The 26,744-nt window shown below is 46.2% G+C and overlaps 2 protein-coding genes across 2 annotated transcripts in view; one reads left to right on the top strand and one right to left on the bottom strand.

The window, feature by feature from the left end:
- Nucleotides 1-22,630, top strand: part of CYSTM1 (cysteine rich transmembrane module containing 1) — a 79,096-nt gene extending 56,466 nt beyond the window's left edge. Inside the window, exon 3 of the mRNA XM_079702286.1 lies at nt 22,125-22,630. Coding sequence (XP_079558412.1) covers nt 22,125-22,231 — 107 coding nt within the window. The 3' untranslated portion in view covers nt 22,232-22,630. The remainder of the gene's footprint in view (nt 1-22,124) is intronic.
- Nucleotides 22,631-24,023: 1,393 nt separating this feature from the next.
- The window catches only part of PFDN1 (prefoldin subunit 1), a 65,071-nt gene continuing 62,350 nt past the window's right edge, over nt 24,024-26,744 (bottom strand). The window contains exon 4 of the mRNA XM_079703853.1: nt 24,024-24,427. Within this exon, the coding sequence (XP_079559979.1) occupies nt 24,344-24,427 (84 nt within the window). The 3' untranslated portion in view covers nt 24,024-24,343. The remainder of the gene's footprint in view (nt 24,428-26,744) is intronic.

The following is a 26,744-nucleotide window of genomic DNA, read 5'->3' as shown; positions in this document are numbered from 1 at the left end:
ATGGGCTTCAGTAGTTGCAGCACGTGGACTCAGTAGTTGGCAGCATGTGGGCTTCAGTAATTGCTATGTGCGGGTTCTAGGGTTTACGGGCTCTAGAGCACAGGCTCAGTAGTTGTGGCGCACAGGCTTAGCTGCTCCATGGCATATGGGATCTTCCCGGACCAGGGATCGAACTCGTGTCCCCTACATTGGCAGGTGGATCTTAACCACTGTGCCACCAGGGAAGTCCCGAAAGTTTCTAAATGTCATGTTTATCAATCTTTCCCTCATGCTTTTGTGTGTTGTAATCCTTGAAAAATCATTTTCTATTCCAAGATTGCAAAGATAATTCTATATAATTCAAAGTTTTCTTCTAAAACTTTTTCACAGTCTTTTTTTTTTTTTTTTTTTTTTTTGCTGCATTTGGTCTCCATTGCTGCACACGGGCTTTCTCTAGTTGTGGTGAGCAGGGACTACTCTTCATTGCAGTGCACGGGCTTCTCACTGCAGCGGCTTCTCTTGTTGCAGAGCGCAGGCTCTAGGCATGCGGGCTTCAGTAGTTGTGCCTCGCAGGCTCTAGAGCACAGGCTTAGTTGCTCCGCGGCATGTGGGATCTTCCCGGACCAGGGCTCAAACCCACGTCCCCTGCATTGGCAGGCGGATTCTTAACCACTGCGCCACCAGGGAAGCCCTTTCACATAGTCTTTAGTCCACCTAAATTTGTGTTTGATCATGGTGTAGGATAGGGTTCTGGTTTTCTTTTTCCATTTTGATAGTTCCAGCACCATTTATTGATTAGGTCACCCTTTCCCCACTGATTTGAAATGAGATTTGTCATATAACAAGTTCCTACATATAAATGGACTAGAATCAGAAGTCTGGTGTGACAAGCATCTTCCCTGCCCCCAGGACATGCATACACACATACTCCTTTTTCTTCTTTAGAATTTTCTTGGATATTCTTAGCCTTTTACTCTTTTACTGTAATCTGGATTTTAGGATGAACCTGTCAGTTTCTATGGAAAACTACCATGTTTGGCTTTAATCGGAACAGCATGTAATTTATAGAGTAATTGGGGGGAAGAGTTGATGTATTTACGAGTGTTGTCTTCCTGTCTGGAACATGGTATCCCTTCATTTGTTTGGCCTTGTTTTATGTCCTTAGATAAAAATCTTATAATTTCTTCACGTAGCTTTCGCATATCCTTTGTTGGTCTTTAAAACTGGAAGTCTTCTCAGGTACCCTGCAGTCTTGATGCTATTGTAAATGGACTCTTTTAACCCAGTTTTATCACAACATTGCCTTGGGACACTTTAAACTGTGGGAGGAGCAGTTCTTCAATCTGCCCCAAGTGTACTCCCAGGCAATCACCCTCCGACTGACATTCAGTAGATGCTGAATATCTCCAGTGTGTTAGGCGATGGACCACAGAGAACAGACCCCATCCCTGCCCCCATGGGGCTTACACTCTAGGGAGGGAACCAGACATTAAATAGTCCCACAGGCATTATTGACATTCTGCTTTCCTATGAAAAGAAGATATGTATTGCTATGAAAACATATGAAAAGAGGACAGTCTGCACAGTCTGGGAGGGTGCTGAAAGATGAATAGCTGTTAATAGGCAAAACAATTGTAGGAAAAGCAGGTGCATAGGCCCAATGGCAGGGGAGAACATGCCTCATTTGAGAAACTAGAAGAGGAAACTGGTGTGGCAAAGAAGTTGGGAACAAATGAAGAACAAGCAGGGGCAAGACAGGGGGCTCACAGCCCCCACTTAGAGATTTTGGTTTTTGTCCTGTGAGCAGTGGGAAGCCATTGAAGGATTTTTTTTTTTTTTTTTTTTTTTTTTTTGCGGTACGCGGGCCTCTCACTGCTGTGCCCTCTCCCGTTGCGGAGCACAGGCTCTGGACGCGCAGGCCCAGCGGCCATGGCCCACGGGCCCAGCCGCTCCGTGGCACGCGGGATTCTCCTGGACCGGGGCACAAACCCACGTCCCCTGCATCGGCAGGCGGACTCTCAACCACTGCACCACCAGGGACGCCCCCATTGAAGGATTTTAAGCAAAGGGACGACATGATCAAATTTGCATTTTTAAGAGCCCCCTTTGGCTTCCATGTCGAGAATGGCTTGAGGCACAAGTTCACATGGTGATGATGGAAAGATATGAACGTACTTGAGAAATTTGGAAGTAATATCACAGGACTTGTAGATGGATTGATATGGGGATTGAAGAGACGGAGTGGGGATGACTCCTGAGATTCTGACTGGAACTAGTTGCCTAATGGTGGTGTTTGTGGAGGTTGGAAACAAAGGAAAGGAGTATATTTGCTCAGGAGGAAGAAAATCATGTTGGGCTCTGAATGTGTTGGGTTAGATTGAGGTGTTTATGAGACATTCAAGTAGAGATGTCAGGTAAGCAGTTGTATATACACCTGGAGCTTGGAGAAGAGGTTGGGCTGGAGATTTAAATGTGGAAGGCACTGGCATATTGGTAGTAACTAGAACTGTGGGAGTGAATGAGATCACATCAGGTAGAAATGTGGAGGGAAAAGAGAAGGTGGCAGTGTAGGGCTGAGCTTTAAAGAAAACTGGCTTGGACCTGTAGATGATGAAACTGCAAAGGAGTCAAAGATGGAAAACCAGGAGAATGGGATGTCCTGAAAGTAGAAGAATTTGTATTAAGGGAGTGATCAGTACCATCAAATATTGCTGGGAGGTCAGGTTAGAACTCAAAAATGTGCATTGGACTTAGCCACACTATTGTCACTGAGGAGTGGACTTCCCTCCAGTTCCTATTCTGTGAAGGACACCAACAGAGGGAAAGACAAGATTGCTAGGACCAGAATACAGGATTGGAGGAAGGCAGGCATTTGTGTAGGCGTGGAAGAGACAAGCTCAGAGTGCAAAGAACCAGCTGGGCGCAATGAAGGCTCAAAGCCTCTGGTAAACTGGAGAGAACCATGCAAAAAAGTTCCAGGAGGGTCAGACACCAAGTAAGGGAGTCAGGTTATTGTCACTCAGCTTTGAGCCTGGACAGAGAAGACACTGCTCCTCAAGCAGACTGTGTTCCCTGGGGTGGCTGTTGAAGGGTCCAGCACGTAGATTATCAAGCATGGGCACCAGCCTGGGGTGGTGCTATCAAGCACGTAGATTATTCTTGCTGGGGAGGCCCTTCTGAACAGCAGCAAGTATAGACCTGTCATGACCACCATTTCAGCCTTTCTGATAGTTTTCAGATTTTTCTAATATAAATTATTTTATAAGAAACTCTCCATGCAACTCCAATAATACTACGGAATTGCAGTTGAGGCAAGGACAGGCCATCCCTTATCTTTTTATAGAATCCCAGGGACCTGAGGAATGCATCTGAAAGCCTTAGGTCGTTCTGGATTTTCCACTACATTTGGCTAAGGTAGATTTAGGCTGGATGGGTTTTGCCTCTGGGATACTGCCTTATAAGCAGAATTATCAGAGTGTAACTGCTGGTGTATTTTCTGAAGATCTGGGGGGTACTTTATTGCTGAGTAGTATTCCATTGTCTGGAGGTAACAGTTTATTCATTCACCTGTTAAAGGACATCTGGGTTGTTTTCACTTTTTGGTGATTATAAATTATGTACAGGTTTTTGAACGTAAGTTTTCATTTCTCTAACGAGTGAAATTTCTGGCTTAAATGATTAAGTGTATATTTAACTTTAAGAAACTGCTACTGTTTTTCAGAGTGGCTGTACCATTATGCATCCCCATCAGCAATGAATGAGGGTTCCAGTTGCTCTGTATCCTTGTCAGCACATATTGTCACTGATTTTAATTTTAGCCATTCTGATAGGTGTGTAGTGGTATCTCCTTGTAGGTTTTTTTTAATTAAACAAGGATTGTATTTATTTTAAAATTACATATCATACTCAAGCTGCCCTCAAATGTAATTTAAATTTCCATTATCTACATTTTAATCCTTGTAGTTTTAATTTGCATTTTTAAAATGGCTAACGATGTTGTTGTGTACGTATTCGCCCTTCTTACACTATCCTATTTGGTGAAGTGTCTGTTCGAGTCTTTTTTTTTTTTTTTAATTTATGGCTGTGTTGGGTCTTCGTTTCTGTGCGAGGACTTTGTCTAGTTGCGGCGAGCGGGGGCCACTCCTCATCGCGGTGTGTGGGCCTCTCACTATCGCAGCCTCTCTTGTTGCGGAGCACAGGCTCCAGACGAGCAGGCTCAGTAATTGTGGCTCACGGGGCTAGTTGCTCCGTGGCATGTGGGATCTTCCCAGACCAGGGCTCGAACCCGTGTCCCCTGCATTGGCAGGCAGATTCTCAACCACTGCGCCACCAGGGAAGCCCTGTTCGAGTCTTTTACCCACTTATAAGTTGAGTTGTTTTCTTATTGTGGAGTTTTGAGAGTCTTTATATGTTTTAGATAAAGGCCTGTGTTGGATATTATTTGCATATATTGTCTCCCAGTCTGTAGCTTGTCTTTTCATCTCCTTAACAAATTCTTCTGTGGAGCAAAAGTTTTAAATTTTGATTAAGTCCAAATTATCATGCTTTTGTTGTTAGGTCTCAGAACTCTGCCTAATTCCAGGTCATGAAGATTCTCTTCCATGTCTTCTTCTGAAAGCTTTACAGTTTTGTGTTTTACATTTAGATCTTTGATCCATTTTAGGTTACGTTTTACATAAAATGTGAGGCTTAAAATGGTTGAGGTTTTTGTGTGCCAGTTTTTTCAACATTTGTTTGAAAAGACTATTTCTCCATAGAATTGCTTTTGCATGTTTGTCAAACGTCAGTTGGCCGTGTTTATTACCGTCCTCTCTAGCTCCTTTGATCTGTCAGTTCCTTCACCAATACCATAACCGTCTTGACTATTATAGCTTTTTTTTTTTTTTTTTGCGGTACGCGGGCCTTTCACTGTTGTGGCCTCTCTTGTTGCGGAGCAAGGCTCCGGACGCGCAGGCTCAGCGGCCATGGCTCATGGGCCCAGCCACTCCGCGGCATGTGGGATCCTCCTGGACCGGGGCACGAACCCGCGTCCCCTGCATCGGCAGGCGGACTCCCAACCACTGCACCACCAGGGAAGCCCCTTGTAGCTTTATATTAACCTTAAAATAAGGTAGTAGGAGTCCTCCAACTTTATTTTTCAAAATTATTTTAGTTATTCTAGTTCTCTTGCCTTTCCATAAATTTCAGAATCAGCTTATCTACAAAAAATACTGCTGGGATTATGATTAGAAGGCCTGGTGGGTATTTTTTTTTTTTTTTTTTTTTTTTTTTTTTTTTTTTTTTTTTTTTGTGGTACGCGGGCCTCTCACTGTTGTGGCCTCTCCCGTTGCGGAGCACAGGCTCCGGATGCACAGGCTCAGCAGCCATGGCTCACGGGCCCAGCCGCTCCGCGGTATATGGGATCCTCCCAGACCGGGGCACGAACCCGTATCCCCTGCATCGGCAGGCGGACTCTCAACCACTGCGCCACCAGGGAGGCCCCCTGGTGGGTATTTAAATGGCATGACTTGCTCCCTCTTATGTGCCATAACCTCTAAAGAAGCAAAGCAGCCTGCTCCTTCATTTGCTATGTTGTGATTATTCCAGCTTATAATTGATTATATTGGTGTCTTTTAAAGTTTGGCGGTAATGAGGTATGTCTACATCGAATTGGGCAGCAACAGCCATGAAAAGATGACCCGTATGTTGAGGGGCTTGTGGGCAAGGTCATGTTCTAGGGCAGGTCAGCCACCATCATTCACAACCTTGGTCTCCATCTGTCTCCCTCCTGAGCAGGTAGAGCAAGACTTGCCAGTCATTAGAGGAATCTCCCTGCCTCGGGCTCTTTACACCTCTGCCACAGGGTCATAGAACTGTCCTGTACTGGGCATGATCCAATTCTCTAGATTTTCCTTAATTTCTGCCTGGCATAAGAGACTCACTCATATTTATTTCTCAAACAAACAGCCACATTAGAAGTATATTCATGATATGTCATGAGATAATGAACTGCTTCCTCCTTTCTTCTGTAGTAATGCTACCCATGACATCAGGGCTTCCCATGCTCATCTGTTTGACCTTCCCCAGCTCACACCCATGGTTCCTGTGGTCTGAGGCAATGGCACAGGCAGACTTGGAGAGGAAGAGCAGGTGCTGAGCGAGCGCTGCACACATCCTCACCCTGTGTCCTCCCATCATTGTTCTTCAGTCCCCTCCCCAGTCTCTTGGCTGACTTAAGGATAAAAGAAAAGCTGCTTTCTATTCTCCAAACTAACACCGGCTGTTCTGTCTCTTCGCCTCAGGGTATATGAGATTACTTGCTGAAGTCTTCTGTCACCCTAGCCAACCATTTGAGTTTCCCTTTTGGTCACTTACTTTCTTCTCTCATCAGCGGAAGCAGCAGTTCTTGGTTATCTCCTCAGATTTACCAAAAAAAAAAAAAAAAAAAAAAAACACCCTAAAATTATCTAAGTTTTTCGTTGTATAAGCTCATCTGGATAGAGTACCCCACCCCCAAGCTGCTGGGCCCTCGTGTCAGCCTGTGGTATTTCTGTGGATGTGCTGGCCCTGCCTGCTCCTGGGCCTGGGCTGCTCCCTGTGGCTGTGTGGTCAAGACCAAGCTCTGTGCGTGCTGCTGGGCCAGCACACACAGTTGTAGAGGCTGCACTGGAATGCCTGGCACCTCTTAGGTCTTTAGCTCTATGAACATTAACAGTGGAATGTCTATCAAATTATGAAAGATAACGTTTGAAATGTACTATATGATCTCACCCCATGGTGAAACTTGGCTGTTTGTAAATTGAGATTTTTGTTTGGTCCCATCTTAATAATGATATTCACCTTTGTCCTCATCCCATTTTCCCATGCCATCTAAGGCAGTAGCTTCCAAAACTGTCTTTTCTTCCTATGGAGGAGGATGCAGGGGCTCTAAGAAGTCAGGTGACTTAACCCAAAGTCACCCAGCTATGGCAGAATAGAGCCAGGACCTCTCAGCTCAGGTCTGCAGGCCCTGGTCTTGACCTCTTCTGTCAGTACAGGGTAAAAAAACAAGCCTTTATTTTTTCTGTTATATAAGTGGGGTGAGTGAGTTCCAATCTCCCGCTTGTAGAACAGCATGGCCTTTACTGGAAAGTACCGAGCACTGCTGGATCTCCAGCCACGCACACCCAAACTGGCAACTTCCAGCATCGCGTTGAGTTCCGCGTGATGAAGAGGCGACACTTGTGCGCTGTCACACACCCTGTTCAAGCTCCTCAGCAACCTTCCTGCCTTCTGCGGCATCTCCATTTGGGAGGTGGGAGGAGTATGGTCCTTTCACTTTAATGTTTTGTGACGGTGGACAGGAAACGCTATCAGCTCCTTTACCCCATTTCTGCACATTTCCTAGACTAAAAAACAGATTGGAGGGAACTGTTTCTCGAAAGACACTCTCTTATCCCCAGAGAATTTAGTCCTTTTCCTGAGATTCAATGAACAAGTCCACCCGTCCTGCTGGAATTTTCGAGGTTTTGAGTTGTGAACTGATCACATTTGACTGGCTTTAAGGTATAAGGAGAAACACCCTACTCTTCAGTTTTAAGTCTTTTTAATGTGTACATCCCTTGTTGACTGTTCTCTTTCATATTATGTTCTTCTACTGGCCTTAGTGTCTGCATTGTCTTAATGCTAGCCATAGACTCATCACGTCCAAGCAAATGCTCACGTGTATGTATGAGGATTTCTTTACTCCCTTTACCTAAGGAAATGGGATGTTTCCAAATATTTCACCCTATTCTCTTGAGGGGCCTCAACAGCTAAAGTTGTTTGCATTCCGCCTTCCTAGCCCCCAATACACACACACACAGCCCCCTGCTTCTCCCTTGTGTTGTCTCCTTTCCCATTTCTTTTTTTTTTTTTTTTATTAGTTTCTGCTTTATAACAAAGTGAATCAGTCACACACACACATCTGTTCCCACCTCCCCTCCCTCATGCATCTCCCTCCCTCCCACCCTCCCCCTCCCACCCCCCCAGGCGGTCACAAAGCACCGAGCTGATCTCCCTGTGCTCTGCGGCTGCTTCCCACTAGCTATCTACCTTACGTTTGGTAGTGTATATATGTCCATGCCTCTCTTTCCCTTTGTCACAGCTTACCCTTCCCCTTCCCCATATCCTCAAGTCCATTCTCAAGTATGTCTGTGTCTTTATTCCCGTTTTACCCCTAGGTTCTTCATGACATTTTTTTTTTTTTTTAATTCCATATATATGTGTTAGCATACGGTATTTGTCTTTCTCTTTCTGACTTACTTCACTCTGTATGACAGACTCTAGGTCTATCCACCTCATTACAAATAGCTCAGTTTCGTTTCTTTTTATGGCTGAGTAATATTCCATTGTATATATGTGCCACATCTTCTTTATCCATTCATCCGATGATGGACACTTAGGTTGTTTCCAGCTCCGGGCTATTGTGAATAGAGCTGCAATGAACATTTTGGTACATGTCTCTTTTTGAATTATGGTTTTCTCAGGGTATATGCCTAGTAGTGGGATTGCTGGGTCATATGGTAGTTCTATTTTTAGTTTTTTAAGGAACCTCCATACTGTTCTCCATAGTGGCTGTACCAATTCACATTCCCACCAGCAGTGCAAGAGTGTTCCCTTTTCTCCACACCCTCTCCAGCATTTATTGTTTCTAGATTTCTTGATGATGGCCATTCTGACTGGTGTGAGATGATATCTCATTATAGTTTTGATTTGCATTTCTCTAATGATTAATGATGTTGAGCATTCTTTCATGTGTTTGTTGGCAGTCTGTATATCTTCTTTGGAGAAATGCCTATTTAAGTCTTCTGCCCATTTTTGGATTGGGTTGTTTGTTTTTTTGCTATTGAGCTGCATGAGCTGTTTATAATTTTTGGAGATTAATCCTTTGTCAGTTGCTTCATTTGCAAATATTTTCTCCCATTCTGAGGGTTGTCTTTTGGTCTTGTTTATGGTTTCCTTTGCTGTGCAAAAGCTTTGAAGTTTCATTAGGTCCCATTTGTTTATCTTTGTTTTTATTTCCATTTCTCTAGGAGGTGGGTCCAAAAGGATCTTGCTGTGATTTATGTCATAGAGTGTTCTACCTATGTTTTCCTCTAAGAGTTTGATAGTTTCTGGCCTTACATTTAGGTCTTTAATCCATTTTGAGCTTATTTTTGTGTATGGTGTTAGGGAATGATCTAATCTCATACTTTTACATGTCCCTGTCCAGTTTTCCCAGCACCACTTATTGAAGAGGCTGTCCTTTCTCCACTGTACATTCCTGCCTCCTTTATCAAAGATAAGTTGGCCATATGTGCCTGGGTTTATCTCTGGGCTTTCTATCCTGATCCACTGATCTATCTTTCTGTTTTTATGCCAGTACCACACTGTCTTAATTACTGTAGCTTTGTAGTATAGTCTGAAGTCAGGCAGCCTGATTCCTCCAGCTCCGTTTTTCGTTCTCAAGATTGCTTTGGCTATTCGGGGTCTTTTGTTTTTCCAAACAAATTTTGAAATTTTTTGTTCTACTTCTGTGAAAAATGCCAGTGGTAGTTTGATAGGGATTGCATTGAATCTGTAGATTGCTTTGGGTAGTAGAGTCATTTTCACAATATTGATTCTTCCAATCCAGGAGCATGGTATATCTCTCCATCTATTTATATCATCTTTAATTTCTTTCATCAGTGTCTTATAATTTTCTGCATACAGGTCTTTTGTCTCCTTAGGTAGGTTTATTCCTAGATATTTTATTCTTTTTGTTGCAATGGTAAATGGGAGTGTTTTCTTGATTTCATTTTCAGATTTTTCATCATTAGTGTACAGGAATGCCAGAGATTTCTGTGCATTAATTTTGTATCCTGCTACTTTACCAAATTCATTGATTAGCTCTAGTAGTTTTTCGGTAGCATCTTTAGGATTCTCTATGTATAGTATCATGTCATCTGCAAACAGTGACAGCTTTACTTCTTCTTTTCCAATTTGGATTCCTTTTATTTCCTTTTCTTCTCTGATTGCTGTGGCTAAAACTTCCAAAACTATGTTGAATAAGAGTGGTGAGAGTGGGCAGCCTTGTCTTGTTCCTGATCTTAGTGGAAATGGTTTCAGTTTTTCACCATTGAGGACAATGTTGGCTGTGGGTTTGTCATATATGGCCTTTATTATGTTGAGGAAAGTTCCCTCTATGCCTACTTTCTGCAGGGTTTTTATCATAAATGGGTGTTGAATTTTGTCGAAAGCTTTCTCTGCATCTATTGAGATGATCATATGGTTTTTCTCCTTCAACTTGTTAATATGGTGTATCACATTGATTGATTTGCGTATATTGAAGAATCCTTGCATTCCTGGAATAAACCCCACTTGATCATGGTGTATGATCCTTTTAATGTGCTGTTGGATTCTGTTTGCTAGTATTTTGTTGAGGATTTTTGCATCTATGTTCATCAGTGATATTGGCCTGTAGTTTTCTTTCTTTGTGACATCCTTGCCTGGTTTTGGTATCAAGGTGATGGTGGCCTCGTAGAATGAGTTTGGGAGTGTTCCTTCCTCTGATATTGTTTGGAAGAGTTTGAGAAGGATGGGTGTTAGCTCTTCTCTAAATGTTTGATAGAATTCGCCTGTGAAGCCATCTGGTCCTGGGCTTTTGTTTGATGGAAGATTTTTAATCACAGTTTCAATTTCAGTGCTTGTGATTGGTCTATTCATATTTTCTATTTCTTCCTGAGTCAGTCTTGGTAGGTTGTGCATTTCTAAGAATTTGTCCATTTCTTCCAGGTTGTCCATTTTATTGGCATAGAGTTGCTTATAGTAATCTCTCATGATCTTTTGTATTTCTGCAGTGTCAGTTGTTACTTCTCCTTTTTCATTTCTAATTCTACTGATTTGAGTCTTCTCCCTTCTTTTCTTGATGAGTCTGGCTAATGGTTTGTCAATTTTGTTTATCTTCTCAAAGAACCAGCTTTTAGTTTGGTTGATCTTTGCTATCGTTTCCTTCATTTCTTTTTCATTTATTTCTGATCTGATCTTTATGATTTCTTTCCTTCTGCTAACTTTGGGGGTTTTTTGTTCTTCTTTCTCTAATTGCTTTAGGTGCAGGGTCAGGTTGTTTACTCGAAATGTTTCCTGTTTCTTAAGGTGGGATTGTATTGCTATAAACTTCCCCCTTAGAACTGCTTTTGCTGCGTCCCATAGGTTTTGGGTCGTCGTGTCTCCATTGTCATTTGTTTCTAAGTATTTCTTAATTTCCTCTTTGATTTCTTCAGTGATCACTTCATTATTGAGTAGTGTATTGTTTAGCCTCCATGTGTTTGTATTTTTTACAGATCTTTTCCTGTAATTGATGTCTAGTCTCATAGCATTGTGGTCGGAAAAGATACTTGATACAATTTCAATTTTCTTAAATTTACCAAGGCTTGATTTGTGACCCAAGATATGATCTATCCTGGAGAATGTTCCATGAGCACTTGAGAAAAATGTGTATTCTGTTGTTTTTGGGTGGAATGTCCTATAAATATCAATTAAGTCCATCTTGTTTAATGTATCATTTAAAGCTTGTGTTTCCTTATTTATTTTCATTTTGGATGATCTGTCCATTGGTGAAAGTGGGGTGTTAAAGTCCCCTACTATGATTGTGTTACTGTCGATTTCCCCTTTTATGGCTGTTAGTATTTGCCTTATGTATTGAGGTGCTCCTATGTTGGGTGCATAAATATTTACAATTGTTATATCTTCTTCTTGGATCGATCCCTTTATCGTTATGTAGTGTCCTTCTTTGTCTCTTCTAATAGTCTTTATTTTAAAGTCTATTTTGTCTGATATAAGAATTGCTACTCCAGCTTTCTTTTGATTTCCATTTGCATGGAATATCTTTTTCCATCCCCTTACTTTCAATCTGTATGTGTCTCTAGGTCTGAAGTGGGTCTCTTGTAGACAGCATATATATGGGTCTTGTTTTTGTATCCATTCAGCCACTCTGTGTCTTTTGGTGGGAGCATTTAGTCCATTTACATTTAAGGTAATTATTGATATGTATGTTCCTATTCCCATTTCCTTAATGGCTTTGGGTTCGTTATTGTAGGTATAGTCCTTCTGTTGTGTTTCTTGCCTAGAGAAGTTCCTTTAGCATTTGTTGTAAAGCTGGTTTGGTGGTGCTGAACTTTCTCAGCTTTTGCTTGTCTGTAAACGTTTTAATTTCTCCATCAAATCTGAATGAGATCCTTGCTGGGTAGAGTAATCTTGGTTGCAGGTTTCTCTCCTTCATCACTTTAATTATGTCCTGCCACTCCCTTCTGGCTTGTAGAGTTTCTGCTGAGAGATCAGCTGTTAACCTGATGGGGATTCCCTTGTGTGTTATTTGTTGTTTTTCCCTTGCTGCTTTTAATATGATTTCTTTGTGTTTAATTTTTGACAGTTTGATTAATATGTGTCTTGGCGTATTTCTTCTTGGATTTATTCTGTATGGGACTCTCTGTGCCTCCTGGACTTGATTAACTATTTCCTTTCCCATATTAGGGAAGTTTTCAACTATAATCTCTTCAAATATTTTCTCAGTCCCTTTCTTTTTCTCTTCTTCTTCTGGAACCCCTATAATTCGAATGTTGGTGCGTTTAATGTTGTCCCAGAGGTCTCTGAGACTGTCCTCTGTTCTTTTCATTCTTTTTTCTTTATTTTTCTCTGCATCAGTTATTTCCACTATTTTATCTTCCACCTCACTTATCCGTTCTTCTGCCTCAGTTATTCTGCTATTGATCCCATCTAGAGTATTTTTCATTTCATTTATTGTGTTTTTAATCGATGCTTGATTCATCTTTAGTTCTTCTAGGTCCTTGTTAACTGTTTCTTGCATATTGTCTATTCTATTTCCAAGATTTTGGATCTGGGAAATAGAATCTTGGATCAGCTTTACTATCATTATTCTGAATTCTTTTTCAGGTAGACTGCCTATTACCTCTTCATTTGTTAGGTCTGGTAGGTTTTTATCTTGCTCCTTCACCTGCTGTGTGTTTTTCTGCCTTCTCATTTTGCTTATGTTACTGTGTTTGGGGTCTCCTTTTTGCAGGCTGCAGATTCGTAGTTCCCCTTGTTTTTGGTGTCTGTCCCCCGTGGCTAAGGTTGTTTCAGTAGGTTGTGTAGGCTTCCTGGTGGGGGGGACTAATGCCTGTGTTCTGGTGGTTGAAGCTCGATCTTGTCTTTCTGGTGGACAGGTCCACGTCTGGTGGTGTGTTTTGGGGTGCCTGTGGCCTTATTATGTTTTTAGGTATCCTCTCTGCTAATGGGTGGGGTTGTGTTCCTGCCTTGCTAGTTGCTTGGCATAGGGTGACCAGCACTGTAGCTTGCTGGTCGTTGACTGAAGCTGGGTGCTGGTGTTGAGATGGAGATCCCTGGGAGATTTTCGCTGCTTGATATTATGTGGAGCTGGGAGGTCTCTTGTGGACCCGTGTCCTGAAGTTGGCTCTCCCACTTCAGAGGCACAGCACTAACTCCTGGCTGCAGCACCAAGAGCCTTTCATCCACCCGGCTCAGAATAACAGTGAGAAAAAGTAGAAAGAAATAATTAGTAGAAGAAAGAAAGAGAGATTGAAAGAAAGGAAGAAGGGAAGTAAGGAAGGAAGGAAGGAAGAAAGAAAGAAAGGAGGGAGGGAGGAAGGATGGAAAGAAAGGAAAGAAAGGAGGGAGGGAGGGAGGAATGAAAGCAAAAGGAAGAGTGAATGGAAGAAGAGAGGGAGGGAGGGAGGAAGGAAAGGAAGAAAGACAGGAGGGAGGGAGGGAGGAAGGAAAAAAGAAAGTGGAAAGAAGAAGGGTGGGAGGGAGGGAGGGATGGAGGAAAGAAAAAGAAAGAAGGAAAGGAGGAGCGGAGGGAGGGAGGGAGGAAGGGAAGGGAGGAAAAAAAGAAAGAGCAGGTAAAGTAAAATAGAATAAAGTATGAAATATAGTAGCGTTATTAAAATTAAAAGTAATTATTGAAAAAAAACACGGACCGAAAGAACCCTGGGACATATGGTGGAAGCAAAGCTATACAGAGAGAATCTTACACAGAAGATTACACATACACATTCACAAAAAGAGAGCAGGGGGAAAAATCAAAAATCTTGCTCTCCAAGTCCACCTCCTCGATTTGGGATAATTCGTTGTAAAAAGAGGAAAAGGGCGAAAAGTCTGAAATCTTGCTAAGTCCACCTCCTTAATTTGAGATAATTCGTTGTAAAAAGAGGGAAAAAAAGGGGGGGAAGTCTTAAATCTTGTCCTCAAGGTCCACTTCCTCAATTTGGGATGATTCGCTGTCCATTCATGCACTCCACAGACGCAGGGCACATCAAATGGACCGTGGAGCTTTAATCCGCTGCCTCGGAGGCTGCACAGAGAGATTTCCCTGTCTCTGCTCTCACAGCTCCCGGGTCTCAGCCTTGGACCTGGCCCCGCCTCTGCGCGTAGGTCGCCGGAGGGCGTCCGTTCTTCGCTCAGACAGGACGGGTTTAAAGGAGCCGCTGATTCGGGGGCTCTGGCTCACTCAGGCAGAGGGGAGGGAGGGGAATGCCCTCTCCTCGCGCACCAGGCAACAAAAGGGAAAAAAGTCTCTTGCCTCTCCGGTAGCTCCAGACCCTTTCCCCGGACTCCCTCCGGGCTAGCACTAACCCCTTCAGGGTCTCTTCCTGCCGCCAGCCCCAGACCTCTCCCTGCGCTCCGACTGAAAGCCGATACCCGAGCCTCAGCTCCCAGCCCCGCCCGCCCTGGCGGCCGAGCAGACAAGTCTCTCGGGCTGGTGTGTGCCTGAGGGCACCGATCCTCTGTGCCAAAATCTCTCTGCTTTGCCCTCCACACCCCCGTTGCTGTGCTCTCCTCCGCTCCTCCGAAGCTTTCCCCCTCCGCCACCTGCAGTCTCCGCCCTCGAAGGGGCTTGTAGTGTGTAGAAACCTTCCCTCCTTCACGGCTCCCTCCCACTGGTGCAGGTCCCGTCCATATCCTATTGTCTCTGTTTATTCTTTTTTTCTTTTGACCTACCCAGGTATGTGGGGAGTTTCTTGCCTTTTGGGGGGTCTGAGGTCTTCTGTCAGCGTTCAGTAGGTGTTCTGTTGGAGTTGTTCCACGTGTAGATGAATTTCTGATGTATCTGTGGGGAGGAAGGTGATCTCCGCGTCTTACTCTTCCGCCATCTTCCTCCGGCTCCCCTCCTTTCCCATTTCTGAACAGCTGTGCTTCATGTGGACTGCCAGTTCCTCTGCTTTTGTCATCCTGTGATGATTTGGTGCCACACATACGAATACCAATCCGAATATGGATTGGTTGGAGGAGCCCCTCCCCGCACACAGACTCAGAATAAGAAAACAGATTTCTGGTGATTTTTTTTTCTGTAGGATGTCATCACATTGTGGTTCCCGTTAAGTCCTCCCTCCTTCACTCCATGCCAGGCCCTGGGCCAAGCATTTTACATTCTTACATTTTTGTCACAAAACATAGGCTCTTAGGCACTGCTTCCACCCACCACTTCACAAGTGTGAAGGCTGGGGCATGGGGAAGCTGTGACCGTCACTTGGGCAGTGCCCCTCCAGAGCCCATGTACATAGCTCTTGTCCTTAGAGAATAAAGCAATTCAAGTGGTGGGGTGCCCAAGGAAAGTCTGAAGTAGATTTCTTGAGGGGGACGTTCCAGCTACACCCCACCCCCAGGAGGTGCCTTGTTCTGGGCCAACACACCCACCGAGTGGTTGCCAGGAGGGACCCTGAAATTCACTCCGTCTCCCAGTTGACTTCTGGACCAGGTCCATTCTGCCCTCCCTTTCAGACACACCGTGGAGTAGGGTGAGGGCTGGATCTTGCTCTCCCACAAAGACAGTGGATTTCAAGGGAGAACCAGGCAACAGAGGCGAGGCCTTTCACCTGTCCACACACATCCATGTTTCAGGTCACTTGCAGCCAGGCTGCTGATCTGAAGTGAGCCTAATCTTTTTTTTTTTTAGCATCTTTATTGGAGTATAATTGCTTTACAATGGTGTGTTAGTTTCTGCTGTATAACAAAGTGAATTAGCTATAGCTATACTTATATGCCCATATCCCCTCCCTCTTGCATCTCCCTCCCTATCCCACCCCTCTAGGTGGTCACACGGAGCTGATCTCCCCGTGCTATGCGGCTGCTTCCCACTAGCTATCTGTTTTACATTTGGTAGTGTACATGTCAGTGCATCTCTCTCACTTTGTCCCGTCTTACCCTTCCCCCTCCCCGTGTCCTCAAGTCCACTCTCTACGTCTACGTCTTTATTCCTGTCCTGCCCCTAGGTTTTTCAGAACCATCTTTTTTTTTTTTTTAGATTCCATGTATATGTGTTAGCCTACGGTATTTGTTTTTCTCTTTCTGACTTACTAGTGAGCCTAATCTTGATGTGCAGAGAGCACTGGGCCAAGAGGGAAGAGGGTTGGGTGATAGGCCAGGACATACCTTTAATTCACTATGCAACCTCAGTTACCACCTCCCTTCTTTGGGCTCAGCATTCTTTTCTTACCAAAAAATGACTGGCCACATGATCTCCAAGGCAGTTTCATTTGCAGTTCTAGCATCTAGGATGTTCTCAGTTGTCCCAGCATCTACAACCACCTCTGTCCCAGTGGCCCCAGCAGGTCCAGCCCAAGGATAGGGCCACAGGAGGTGGTGGCAGTCCAGTTATACTTACCAGACTGGTATGACATGTCCAAATGCACTTAACCGTTTTTGTTGTTTATGAAACAATTTTACTATCAGGTCTACTGTTCATAAAACTGGGTTGGAGAGGGCTAAGGTACAAGCTGGCCTGTGACTGAGCCTGGGAAGGAAGAGGCTTGGGCCCACTCTCCTCTGGATGCTCTGGGTGCGATAGGCCGGGGTTCCCTAGACCCTCAACAACCCCTCAAAAGGCTGGGTTTTGGCCAAGATGGCAACTTGGTTTTGTCCAGCAGCTGCTTCCTCAGAGGATGACGGTAGCTGTACTTCTGGAGATCTCGGAACAGTGACCCACACAGAGGTCAGCAAACTCTCACCCTTTCCAGACCAATCCACAACAACACTTGGCATTGTGTCTGGACAGTGACGGTGGGCTGAATGATTGTTCAGTCGGGTGGCAGGCAGTAGATACATGGACGGGTGAATGAATTGGCTGGCCAGCTCCCTGACTGTTCTGCCTTACAGTGGGTATCTTGGGACACTGAAGCAGGGAGAGGGACAGAGATTTGGGAGACATGGCTGAAGCTGCAGGAGGAGGTGGTAGTGAGGGCAGTGAGGCTGAGGTGGCTTGGGGAAGGTCCCGAACTGAGCAGGCAAAGGCAGCTGCTGTCGCAGAGCCTGGGCCAAGGCTGTGCCAGTGCTGCCAGCCCCGTATCCCTCCTCTACCTGTGGAGGAACAGGAAAGTGGAAGATATTCCTCACCTCTCCTGCTCTTAACCTCTAGACTCCAGTGAAAACTACACACCCTTTGATTGCCTCTACTATTCCTGGCCAACCTTCACCCCCTCACTGTCCCCCCTCTGTATATTTACCTGGTGCTCATGGCCTTCAGAGCAGGTGGCACAGTGGCACTGCCTTTAGGGCACCTTTTCTCACCAGTGCAACCCCCTTTTGCTTGAGTAATAAATGATCCCACTGCACGTGCACACCCAACGAAAGCTGAAGTGCATCCTCAGTGAGCTGTGTGTTCTCTCTGCCCCTGCATGGAAGGGGCAGGAACCATCCTATGGCTGTCCTGAGATTTTACTTATTCCTAAGATGTGGAAAGATTTTTCCCTCTCTTCTACCTCTGGTCTGAGCAGGAGGAGGCCTGTTCGGCATCCTCTTGATACCTCCTGGAAGGCTGGCCGCCTTCTGTTGGTTTGGATGCTGGTTTAGAAGATGGGGTGACTACAGGCCTCCTGCCTCTGGCAAAGCTGTCATCTCCACTGGGGGCACTTCGGGGAGGTACTCTGGCTGTGGTGGTCTTAGTAGAGAAGCAGCTTGGGTGCCCATCACTGGTCTTGGTCACAAGAGGCCAAGGTGTAGCTTCCTTAATTAGCTCCCGGAGCAAGAAGGCCCCAGATGTCAGAACTCTCTGGGAAGCCCCAGTCTTTTTGTTTGCTTCTCCTTACTAGCTCTCTGGGTTGGGACTGTGCACAGATGCAGAGACAAGTAAGAATGGCCTAATAAGGCTCAATTACCACTTCAAAGCCCTTGATTAAACATTTAAAATGTCTGAGCTGAGCAAGAAAAGGTTTCAGATTCCAGGACGGGGCTGACTGAGGAACTGGAGCCTTTAGCAGAGTAAGCCTCTGCTCACATTTCTGCCCAGGTCCCTGTGTGGTCTGGAGCCCCACTTGCCCACTGCCTGCCCAGAACCAGTAGCCCATGTGAATGGCCCCCTGGGGTTGTACAATATGGTTGTCCTAGAATTTGGGACTGCTGGTTGGTGTGGCTGGTGGCCCTGGAGAAGACCCCAGGGCTTGGTGGGCAGTTGGGCACAGGGGGATGCATACCTCTAAGCATCTTGCATCTGTCTTCTCTGCTTCCAGCAGAGAGGCAAGAAGGCAGATGGGGAGCCTCTTCCAGAATCTGCTCAACTCCCCACAGGTTCTGTACCCAAGACCTACTTGGGTCTTTATGACCTAGTCTGGGCATCTGAGTCACATCTATATGCTCATACACCCCTCCCCGCACATTCCCCCAACCCCCTTCACCACCACCACCACCTTTGCACTTGCATTCACATGGCAAAGCTCTGAGTACCTGGCCCTCTGCAGGCCCCACCCCTGGGCTGGGGCTGAGAACATTGAAGGTTGGTACCAAAGGGCTGTGTGAGGCAAGAAAGACAAGCTGGTGAAGGACCCCTGGACCTGATCTCCAACTCAACCAGTTTTCTGGAAATGGAGAGTCCCTTCAGTCCCTTGCCTGGGACCAGGGCACAGGCTCCCGGCACTGGTTGAATAGGGTGGTCTTGGCTCCTGAGACACTAGATAGGAAATGGGATGGTTAGCCTTTTGGCTGATATGTGTGTGAGCCAATCTGTAAAGCCCTGCCTGCATCACAAGGAGCTGGAGCCCAGCCTGTCCCCAGGCTGGCCACAAGGGGGCACTTAACCCCTAAGTAGGCACTCAATGTGAGTAGCCTCTGCAGACCCTCTGCTCCTCACTGGGCACTGACTGCTCCCAACTCCACTTTTGATCCCTCTCAATTTTTTCCTCCTTTAAAAGAAAAAAAATTTATTTTGGAGTATTTCTAGATTTACAGAGAAGTCAGGTAGTACCGTTTCTGTATACTCTTGATCCAGCTTCCCTTAATGATTAACATCTTACATAACCATGGTCCTGCCCCCCTTTTTATGCCCAGCTTGCCAGTATAGGCCAGTTACCAGGAAGGCCCATGTGGCCTGGGTGTGGAAACACCTGTATTAGAATCATCTCTGCTCCAGCTCCTGCTGGGTAACCAGTACCAGAAAAGCTGTGGTGTACACAGTCCCCTGGCTTCAAGTACCCAGGGAGGCTGTCATGGCCCAGGACTAAGGTAGCATGGGTTGCATCCTAACGGCTCAGCCAGGGCAGTATGGGAGCTCTCAGGCAGATTCACCCACTGGGTGGCAGGGATGGGGACAGGTGGCAGATTAGCAGAAGCCCCAGGGTGGGGTGGTGTCCTGGGGCAGACTAGGCCTGCAGCTCAGTGCAGCGGGCACCCTCTAAAGGTGCAGTACCTCAGACTCTGCAGGCAAGCAGGGCATCTAGGCAGATACAGTTGTAAAATATGCAATTTCTGGGTCCCACAGCGGGTGCTGTGAGGAACCGTGAGGCCTTCCTCAGAGCTTTCTCCTGGCCAATCATCCCTGCTTTTGGTGATGGAAAGAAAAGCAAGGAAAACACAAGTCACTCCTACCTCCGCACCTACCCTCCCACACACGCACTCTTCCACCTCCATCTTCTCAACAGTCTGGAAGCATAGGTTCTGTCCTCAGCTAATGCAAGGAGAAAAGTCGTAAGGGCTTTGGAAGACTCGGTGCTCCAGCAAATAAGTGACTCGGGTTTCTAAGGTACGTACAGCACTAACTACCCCTATCAAGGTTGATGCAGCCCTCTGGCTTGAAGTCCTCTGTTTTGTAGCCAGACTGATTATTTCTAACCTCTGTAAGCACTGTCTGGGAGTAATCAGCTCAGTTTCTACTGCCCCAGGTTGTGGAGTATGGCAGGTGAAATAAGCCCTGGCAAGGACAAACTTGACTAATGGAGAAAGGTGATAGAGGAAGCAAGACTGGGACATTTTTGTTTTCCTGACTAAGCTACCTGAGGTTCAGTGGTTTTGAGAGGAGGAAGGGCTGGAAGCAGGGGAAGCAGTGAGGAGACAGGTGTCCCGCAGGGTTGTGAAGATCAAGTGGTGCTGAAAGGCCCTCAGCACAGGTCCAGGCACATCGTGAGCACCTCTGTAAACGCCAGTTTAAGAGAGACTGCAGGACCTGGCACATAGCAACCCAACTTCGGGCTGGGTCTCAGGCCTGGCTAAACAGGCTGTTTCCAGAGCTGGCAGAGGAGGGGGACTTTATGTCCCAGGGGCAGCAGAGTGGCAAGGAGAATACAGCAAGAGATTATTCAAGGGGGTCCACAGCCAACTGTGTTCTCAGTTTCCCTGACAACACTACCCATGCAGGATCAGGGGAGACATGGGAACTTGGGCAGGTGGCAGGTGACACCCTGCTGTGGTGACCCCCGAGTTTTGAGTGCCCAGGCCTTCAGTGGGTGGGGTGGGCTCCGGCTGGAGTGAGAGAGGACTGTCCTGGAGCCTGTTCACCCCTGTGCTCCTCCTGGTCCCTATGCTACCCAGTTGGGGCCTGAATTCACATCCTGCCTCTGGCTGGTCCTGTGCTGAACAAGAGGCTTACTACCTCTCTCAAGTCTTGATCCTTACCTGTGAAATGAGAATGATGGTAACATCTATCTCAAAGTTACTCTTAAGACTAAATCAGGTAATGTGCCTTACCAGACCTCAAAAAAATAAATGGGTTGTCGCCTCCTCTTTGACTAGGCTTGCCTGGTGGTGGGTCTTGTCTCCCAGACCCTGAACAACTTTGTCTGTGTTGAGAGGGGCCATATGAAAACAGGCCGAGATTAGACCTGTGCCGTGAGAGAAGGGAAAGGGATGTCTCTGTGGAGGGCGGCTGATACAACAGAACCTGGACAAGCTCACACTAAACCCAGCGTGTTCTAGCTACTTACTATACCAGGCTCTAGAGAGAAGAGTTGCCAAGAGAGGAGGTATAAAAATAGATACACAAAAATAGAACTAAAAGATGCCAAAGGACTGATTTAATTTATAAGATTCGTGTATTCATGAACTTTCAAAAAGTTTAAGATCCTTACTGCTTATTACTGAGTTTGATGATGGTTGTTTTGAGATTTTCTTAAAAGTGGCTGCAGATCCTCTGAGGCCAAGGTCAACCATCAGACATTCTAAAGGGAAGCGAGGCTGACGTGAGCCACAGCTCACGAGTAAAGGGTTGGTTGGGGGTCCTTCTTGATCTGGGGATTTGTCTGGCACTCAGATCTCTTAATACAGCGCTTAGCCCTGACAGGGCTCAGATTTCCTACTCCATTCTGAGGAAATGCAAGAGTACCAGGCTCCAGCCATAGCCTCCCACTTGCCTAGGTTTTCATCCTGCCTACCACTGCTTTGTGCAAAAGTTTAGAGGCTGGAGCACATACTGCATTGGCCAGGTATGAAAACCAAGATTCTTGGTTAATCTTTTAAAGCCTAAAGCCCCCTTTTTAGGAGATTTTTACTTACTCTCTCGCTCTTGGGAGATGGCTTAGCTGTACCAGAAGAAATGCCCCCCCAGTTCCCCTGTAGGATTCGGCACAGAGTGCTGCCTGGTTTATAAACCAAGTAGGGTTAGCCAACTCTGGCCAGAGAGCAATGGACATTTCTTACTTAACTGGCTGCCTTGCTGTGAGGCCACTGGGTAGGTTCCCTAGTGCTTGCCCTCCTGCAGGGATGAATGTCCTTAGGAGGAGGAGGGAAAGTAGTTGAGCCACCCTTCCTCCAATCATCACCCAAGACTGCGTAAGTGGAAAGGCTGCACAAAGTCTGCTCACTGGCTTCCAGCTGCTGTATGTAGCTCTCCCGTGGTCTGGGAGGTGTTGGCCCCGTAGAGCCTGGGGTTTGTGCCCGTTCATTTTCACCCTCTCTCCCCTTCCCTCCAGTGTATGTGGTGGAAGACCAAAGAAGGGATGACCTGGGCCCATCTACCTGCCTCACAGCCTGCTGGACTGCCCTCTGTTGCTGCTGTCTCTGGGATATGCTCACCTGACCACCCTGGCTCTCCTGTCCTGCCAGCTCTGCCGCCACCGCCAACAAGTGTGCCTGCCCCCATCTCTTCGGATTGCTGAAATCAATGACTAGCTCTGCAGAAATCAATGACTAGCTCTGCACAGACACTTCTACCTTCAACGCAGTGGGATTCTAGATTAGCAGGGGTTGCTGCTGTTTAATTCAGTGACTTGATCTTTTTAATGTTCAAATCCATTTCTTATTGGTCTTTCACAAATGTGCTAAATGACTTTCATTTTTTTGGCCAAAGGCTTAGTGACAAAATATATATTTATAATTTAAAAATTATACATTCAAGGTAGTGGCATGATGTAACATACCACTGAATGATTTCTCTGCTAACACCCTGTATGTTTCAATAAATTTGTTTAAACTTCAACTGTCTCAGTTATTCCAGATACAATCTAAACCCTGGGTTTCTCAGCCACTGTCCAGTATATGATGAGGAGCCGATCTACTTTTCATTCTGGCTGCTACTAGGAAGGCAGGGTCCAAGGCCAGGTGTCCTTCAGCCAGGTCAAGGAGTCCTCACTGAGCTAGCATTCTCTCCCTAGTCCCACTGAGATATGGACTCACCAAGGAGCCACACTGGCTTTTACCCAGAGCATAGGAAAGGGCATCTTGGTAACTGTGGCTGCCCCAGGGCCTGCTCTGGAAGGAAAAGCCACAGTTGGGGCTCAGGGCGAGACCTGAGGCTTTCTCTTCCTGCTGTCCCCTCCCAGAACCCAACCCCCGTCCACTGACACACAAAGAAGAGAGCTGTCATAATACAAACTAGTCAGCCAGGCCATCCATCTCAGTTTTGACCGCAGGGTGGCGCTGAGCCACCATAGCAGCAAGTCTAATTTTCCTTCTTCAGCTGGCCAGCCCTGAGAGGCACAGTTGACAGCTCCTTGCCTAACCTCGCCTGCCCACTTTCCCTCTGAATCAGCCAGGTGCTGATAAATAACTACCAGCTCTCTCTCTTTAAAGACAAACAAAAAGCCAAGATTTTGTAGTATCACCTGATTTCTGTGGAGTAAATGGTAGGTCCCACCGTAGCGGATTTCAAGCTACCAACGTGATATCCTGAACATGCAGTTGGGAAGACAAGGGCAGGAGTGCACTGCTATGCATTATTTCCATCATCCAGATACAATAGACTGCTCACCTCAAAAACACAGATAATGGCCAAATTTAGTAAAGTAATTCGGAAGGGGTAAGTTCTAAATACTTATTAACCTTATTTTTAATATAATTTAATGGTAAATTTACAAACTTAATTTTTAATAATGGCTACTGTTTAACAACTGGCTTGCAACAAAGTTCCTGAAAATTAAATAACTGGCTCTCCCGAGCCAGTACAAGCCACCGCCAGCACACCACTGCCCCCACGCCTCCAGGAGGCCTCAGGATTGTAATGTCCACCCTATGAACTGACCAAAGGGAGACCGTCTGGGAGTGCTGCTGGTTTATTACCAGACTTTCTTTTACACTGTTTGGGAGGAACTGGGAAAGGAATCTTTAGGCAGACTGCCACTGAGGCACCACTGTTGTGTCCACTTACATTCATTCAGCTGTGCCCTGCTCTCCTTTTCTTTATCTGCATACTACATGGAGGCTTAGAAGTTGAGGGGTTTACCTAAAGGAACAGAAAAAAGAAGGCAAGGCTTCAATGCAGAAGGAGCAGGCCCACGGCCCTGGAGGAGAACAGGGAGGAGCTGAGGTGGAGATAGCCTCTGCCTCTCTGATCCTCTGTTCTCATCCATCAGCTCAAGAAAAGCAGACTTAGCAGAGTGGGACAGATGTCTTTTATTGGTCTGACCAGCGTGACTAGTTGTAGGCCCAGGAAGAGCTCTCCTATCTGTCCCGGCTCCCATCTTCCCTCTCCTGGGGGTTCATGACTCACCCCCAGGGAAGAAGGGTGGCAGGCAGAGCCAGGATAAAAAATACAGGGATGGGATCTGAAAGGGGCTCCAGGTGATGCATAAAACATAGGGTTACCAGACCATCCAGATAAAATGTCCATCAGGCAGAGCAGAAGCAGTTTCCCTATACAGGCCCCTGGCCAGGAACGGCAGGGGTCAGGAGGAAGAGCTTCCCTAGAGGCTTCCTACTGTGCCCTTCGTGCCATCAGCATCTCCCGGATATTGTCCTCAGCTTCCTTCACACTCCGCTCCAGGTAGGACTTTTTCTGCTGCAATATGAGAAGGAAATAAGGGTTAGGACCAGGGGGAATGTGCCAAGTTGGCAGATGCAGCTTCTATGCCCAATGGTTATGGCTTCTCTGTGACCAGTGACTTCCAGGAGCCTGTTGTCTATTGGGAGCCAAGTATACACACCTGCCCAGAGTGTTCCCCCACCCCGACCCCTGGGCACAGGGAGGGGGTTGCTCGGTACAGGAAGCAGGAGTGCTCTCTGGATGGCAATAGCACTCTTCCCCCAGAAGGAAGTAGACTCTAAAAACAGGCGTCTTGGTACATGAAGTTATACCAGACAGACAAAGGCCAGGAAATTCCAGGACAAAGCTCTGGCCCCATAACAGATTGTCTCTCAAGGTTTTCCATGGCCCAGGCCAGGCGCCTGTAGCTGCCACTGCTGCAAAATGGACAGCATACCCTCTGCTCTGTCCAGCAAGATGATAGATAGGCTGCATCACACGTCTCACCAAGGCAGATGAGTCAAGATGAAATCTGCTTTTCTAATGAAACTGCTGCCTGCCAGGAATCCAGGACAGTGACACACTGAGTAAAACAGACCTTTTGGAAGTTTATCTCCTACCCCATCTGGGTCCTAAATTAAAAATCTCAACTTAAGACAAAGAACTTTACTTTCAGGAGCCACATGTGGACCAGGATTAACAAAGATTAGTCAAAGGAAATGATGTCTGTACATTATTTGCCCTGTGGTCACCCCAGAAGTATGGTGGCTTCACCACTGGTCCCTGCCCTGAGGACACCGTTGTGGCTACATTCCCACTTAACAGACATGAAATGAAGTCTCCCTTTTTGGGGAATGCTCAAAATAATCCTCCCCCAGGGTGCATGTGACTGAGCCACACTAGAGCCAGAAATGCAGAGCCCTAGCCCAGATGCAGCCAGTGCCCTTCCCTCACCCCTCCTCCCTTCACCCAAGCAGCTGGGGGTTCACTTTGACTACTGAAGTGCCCAGGTGACCTGGGGAAGCCAGGGAAAGGCTGGGGCAGAGGGCAGGTAAGCAGCCTGGTCTCAGGCCTTGCTTGGGAACTGATCCCCAACCTCTCGAGACAGGAAAATGGAATGAAGTGCTTCTATTACCTGAGGCCTTCACCAATAAACCTCTCAGGTGCCCTTTCTACATATCCCTGCCTCTAATTTCTCCCACTCTCTGTCCAGATTTTTTTTTTAAAGAAGATGTTGGGGGTGGAGTTTATTAATTAATTTATTTTTGCTGTGTTGGGTCTTCGTTTCTGTGCGAGGGCTTTCTCTAGTTGCGGCACGCGGGGGCCACTCTTCATCACGGTGCACGGGCCTCTCACTATCGCGGCCTCCGTTGCTGCGGAGCACAGGCTCCAGACGCACAGGCTCAGCAGTTGTGGCCCACGGGCCCAGCTGCTCCGCGGCATGTGGGATCCTCCCAGACCAGGGCTCGAACCCGTGTCCCCTGCATTAGCAGGCAGACTCTCAACCACTGCGCCACCAGGGAAGCCCCAGATATTTTTAAAAATATTTTCCTTTAGGTGCCAAATGCTGAGGCATCCACAATATTTTTTAGTAAAATTTTATTGAAGTATAGTTGATTCACAATGCTGTGCCAATTTCCGCTGCACAGCAAAGTGACCCAGCTACACACATATATATTCTTTCATGTTCCCCTCCACCACAGTACATCATAGGACACTGAACGTAGTTACCTGTGCTACACAGCAGGACCCCACCGTTTATCCATCCTATATATAATAGTTTGCATCTGCTAATCCCACAAATCTTTATCATAGTTCTTATGTGAACCTCTGGTTCCTATTTGTCTTCTAACTTCAAATTTCTTGAAGGCGAGAAAGAGCCCGATCTCTTTACTCATCTCCCATCTGTCCAACTTGCACACAATTCCTTACAAAAGAACAGGAGCTCCACAAAAACTCATAGTGACCATGATAATTCTATGGCTGAGGAAATTTGTTTAATTACACTGCTAAACCTGATATAGTCCTTTCACTGTGATATCAGAGTGGGAACTTAAACTTCCCTTGATAAACAACTTGTGGTGAGTAAAAAAGAGGCAAATACTAGTAACTCCTGATACACATCTGAAGAATGTACATGTACTAGGTGTTGTGCAGCAGCTAGACAGCAAGTGCCATGCACCATTCTGGGCACCTTTGGGGTCCCAGCTCTGTAGGAATCTAAGGAAAAGGCTTGTGGAGCAAGTGGGGTTCTATCCCGGCAGTAATCAGCCAGTGCTCAGGAGCCCAGGTCTGTTGCATTCCATCTCTGCCAACTTGCTGCCCCGGCTAGCAAGACCATAAACTTGGAGCA

Source organism: Hyperoodon ampullatus, assembly GCF_949752795.1.
Source record: "Hyperoodon ampullatus genome assembly, chromosome: 4".
Classification (NCBI taxonomy): Eukaryota; Metazoa; Chordata; class Mammalia; order Artiodactyla; family Ziphiidae; genus Hyperoodon; species Hyperoodon ampullatus.
The sequence above is the reverse complement of the archived record's forward strand: the minus strand, read 5'-3'. Positions and strand labels throughout refer to the sequence as shown.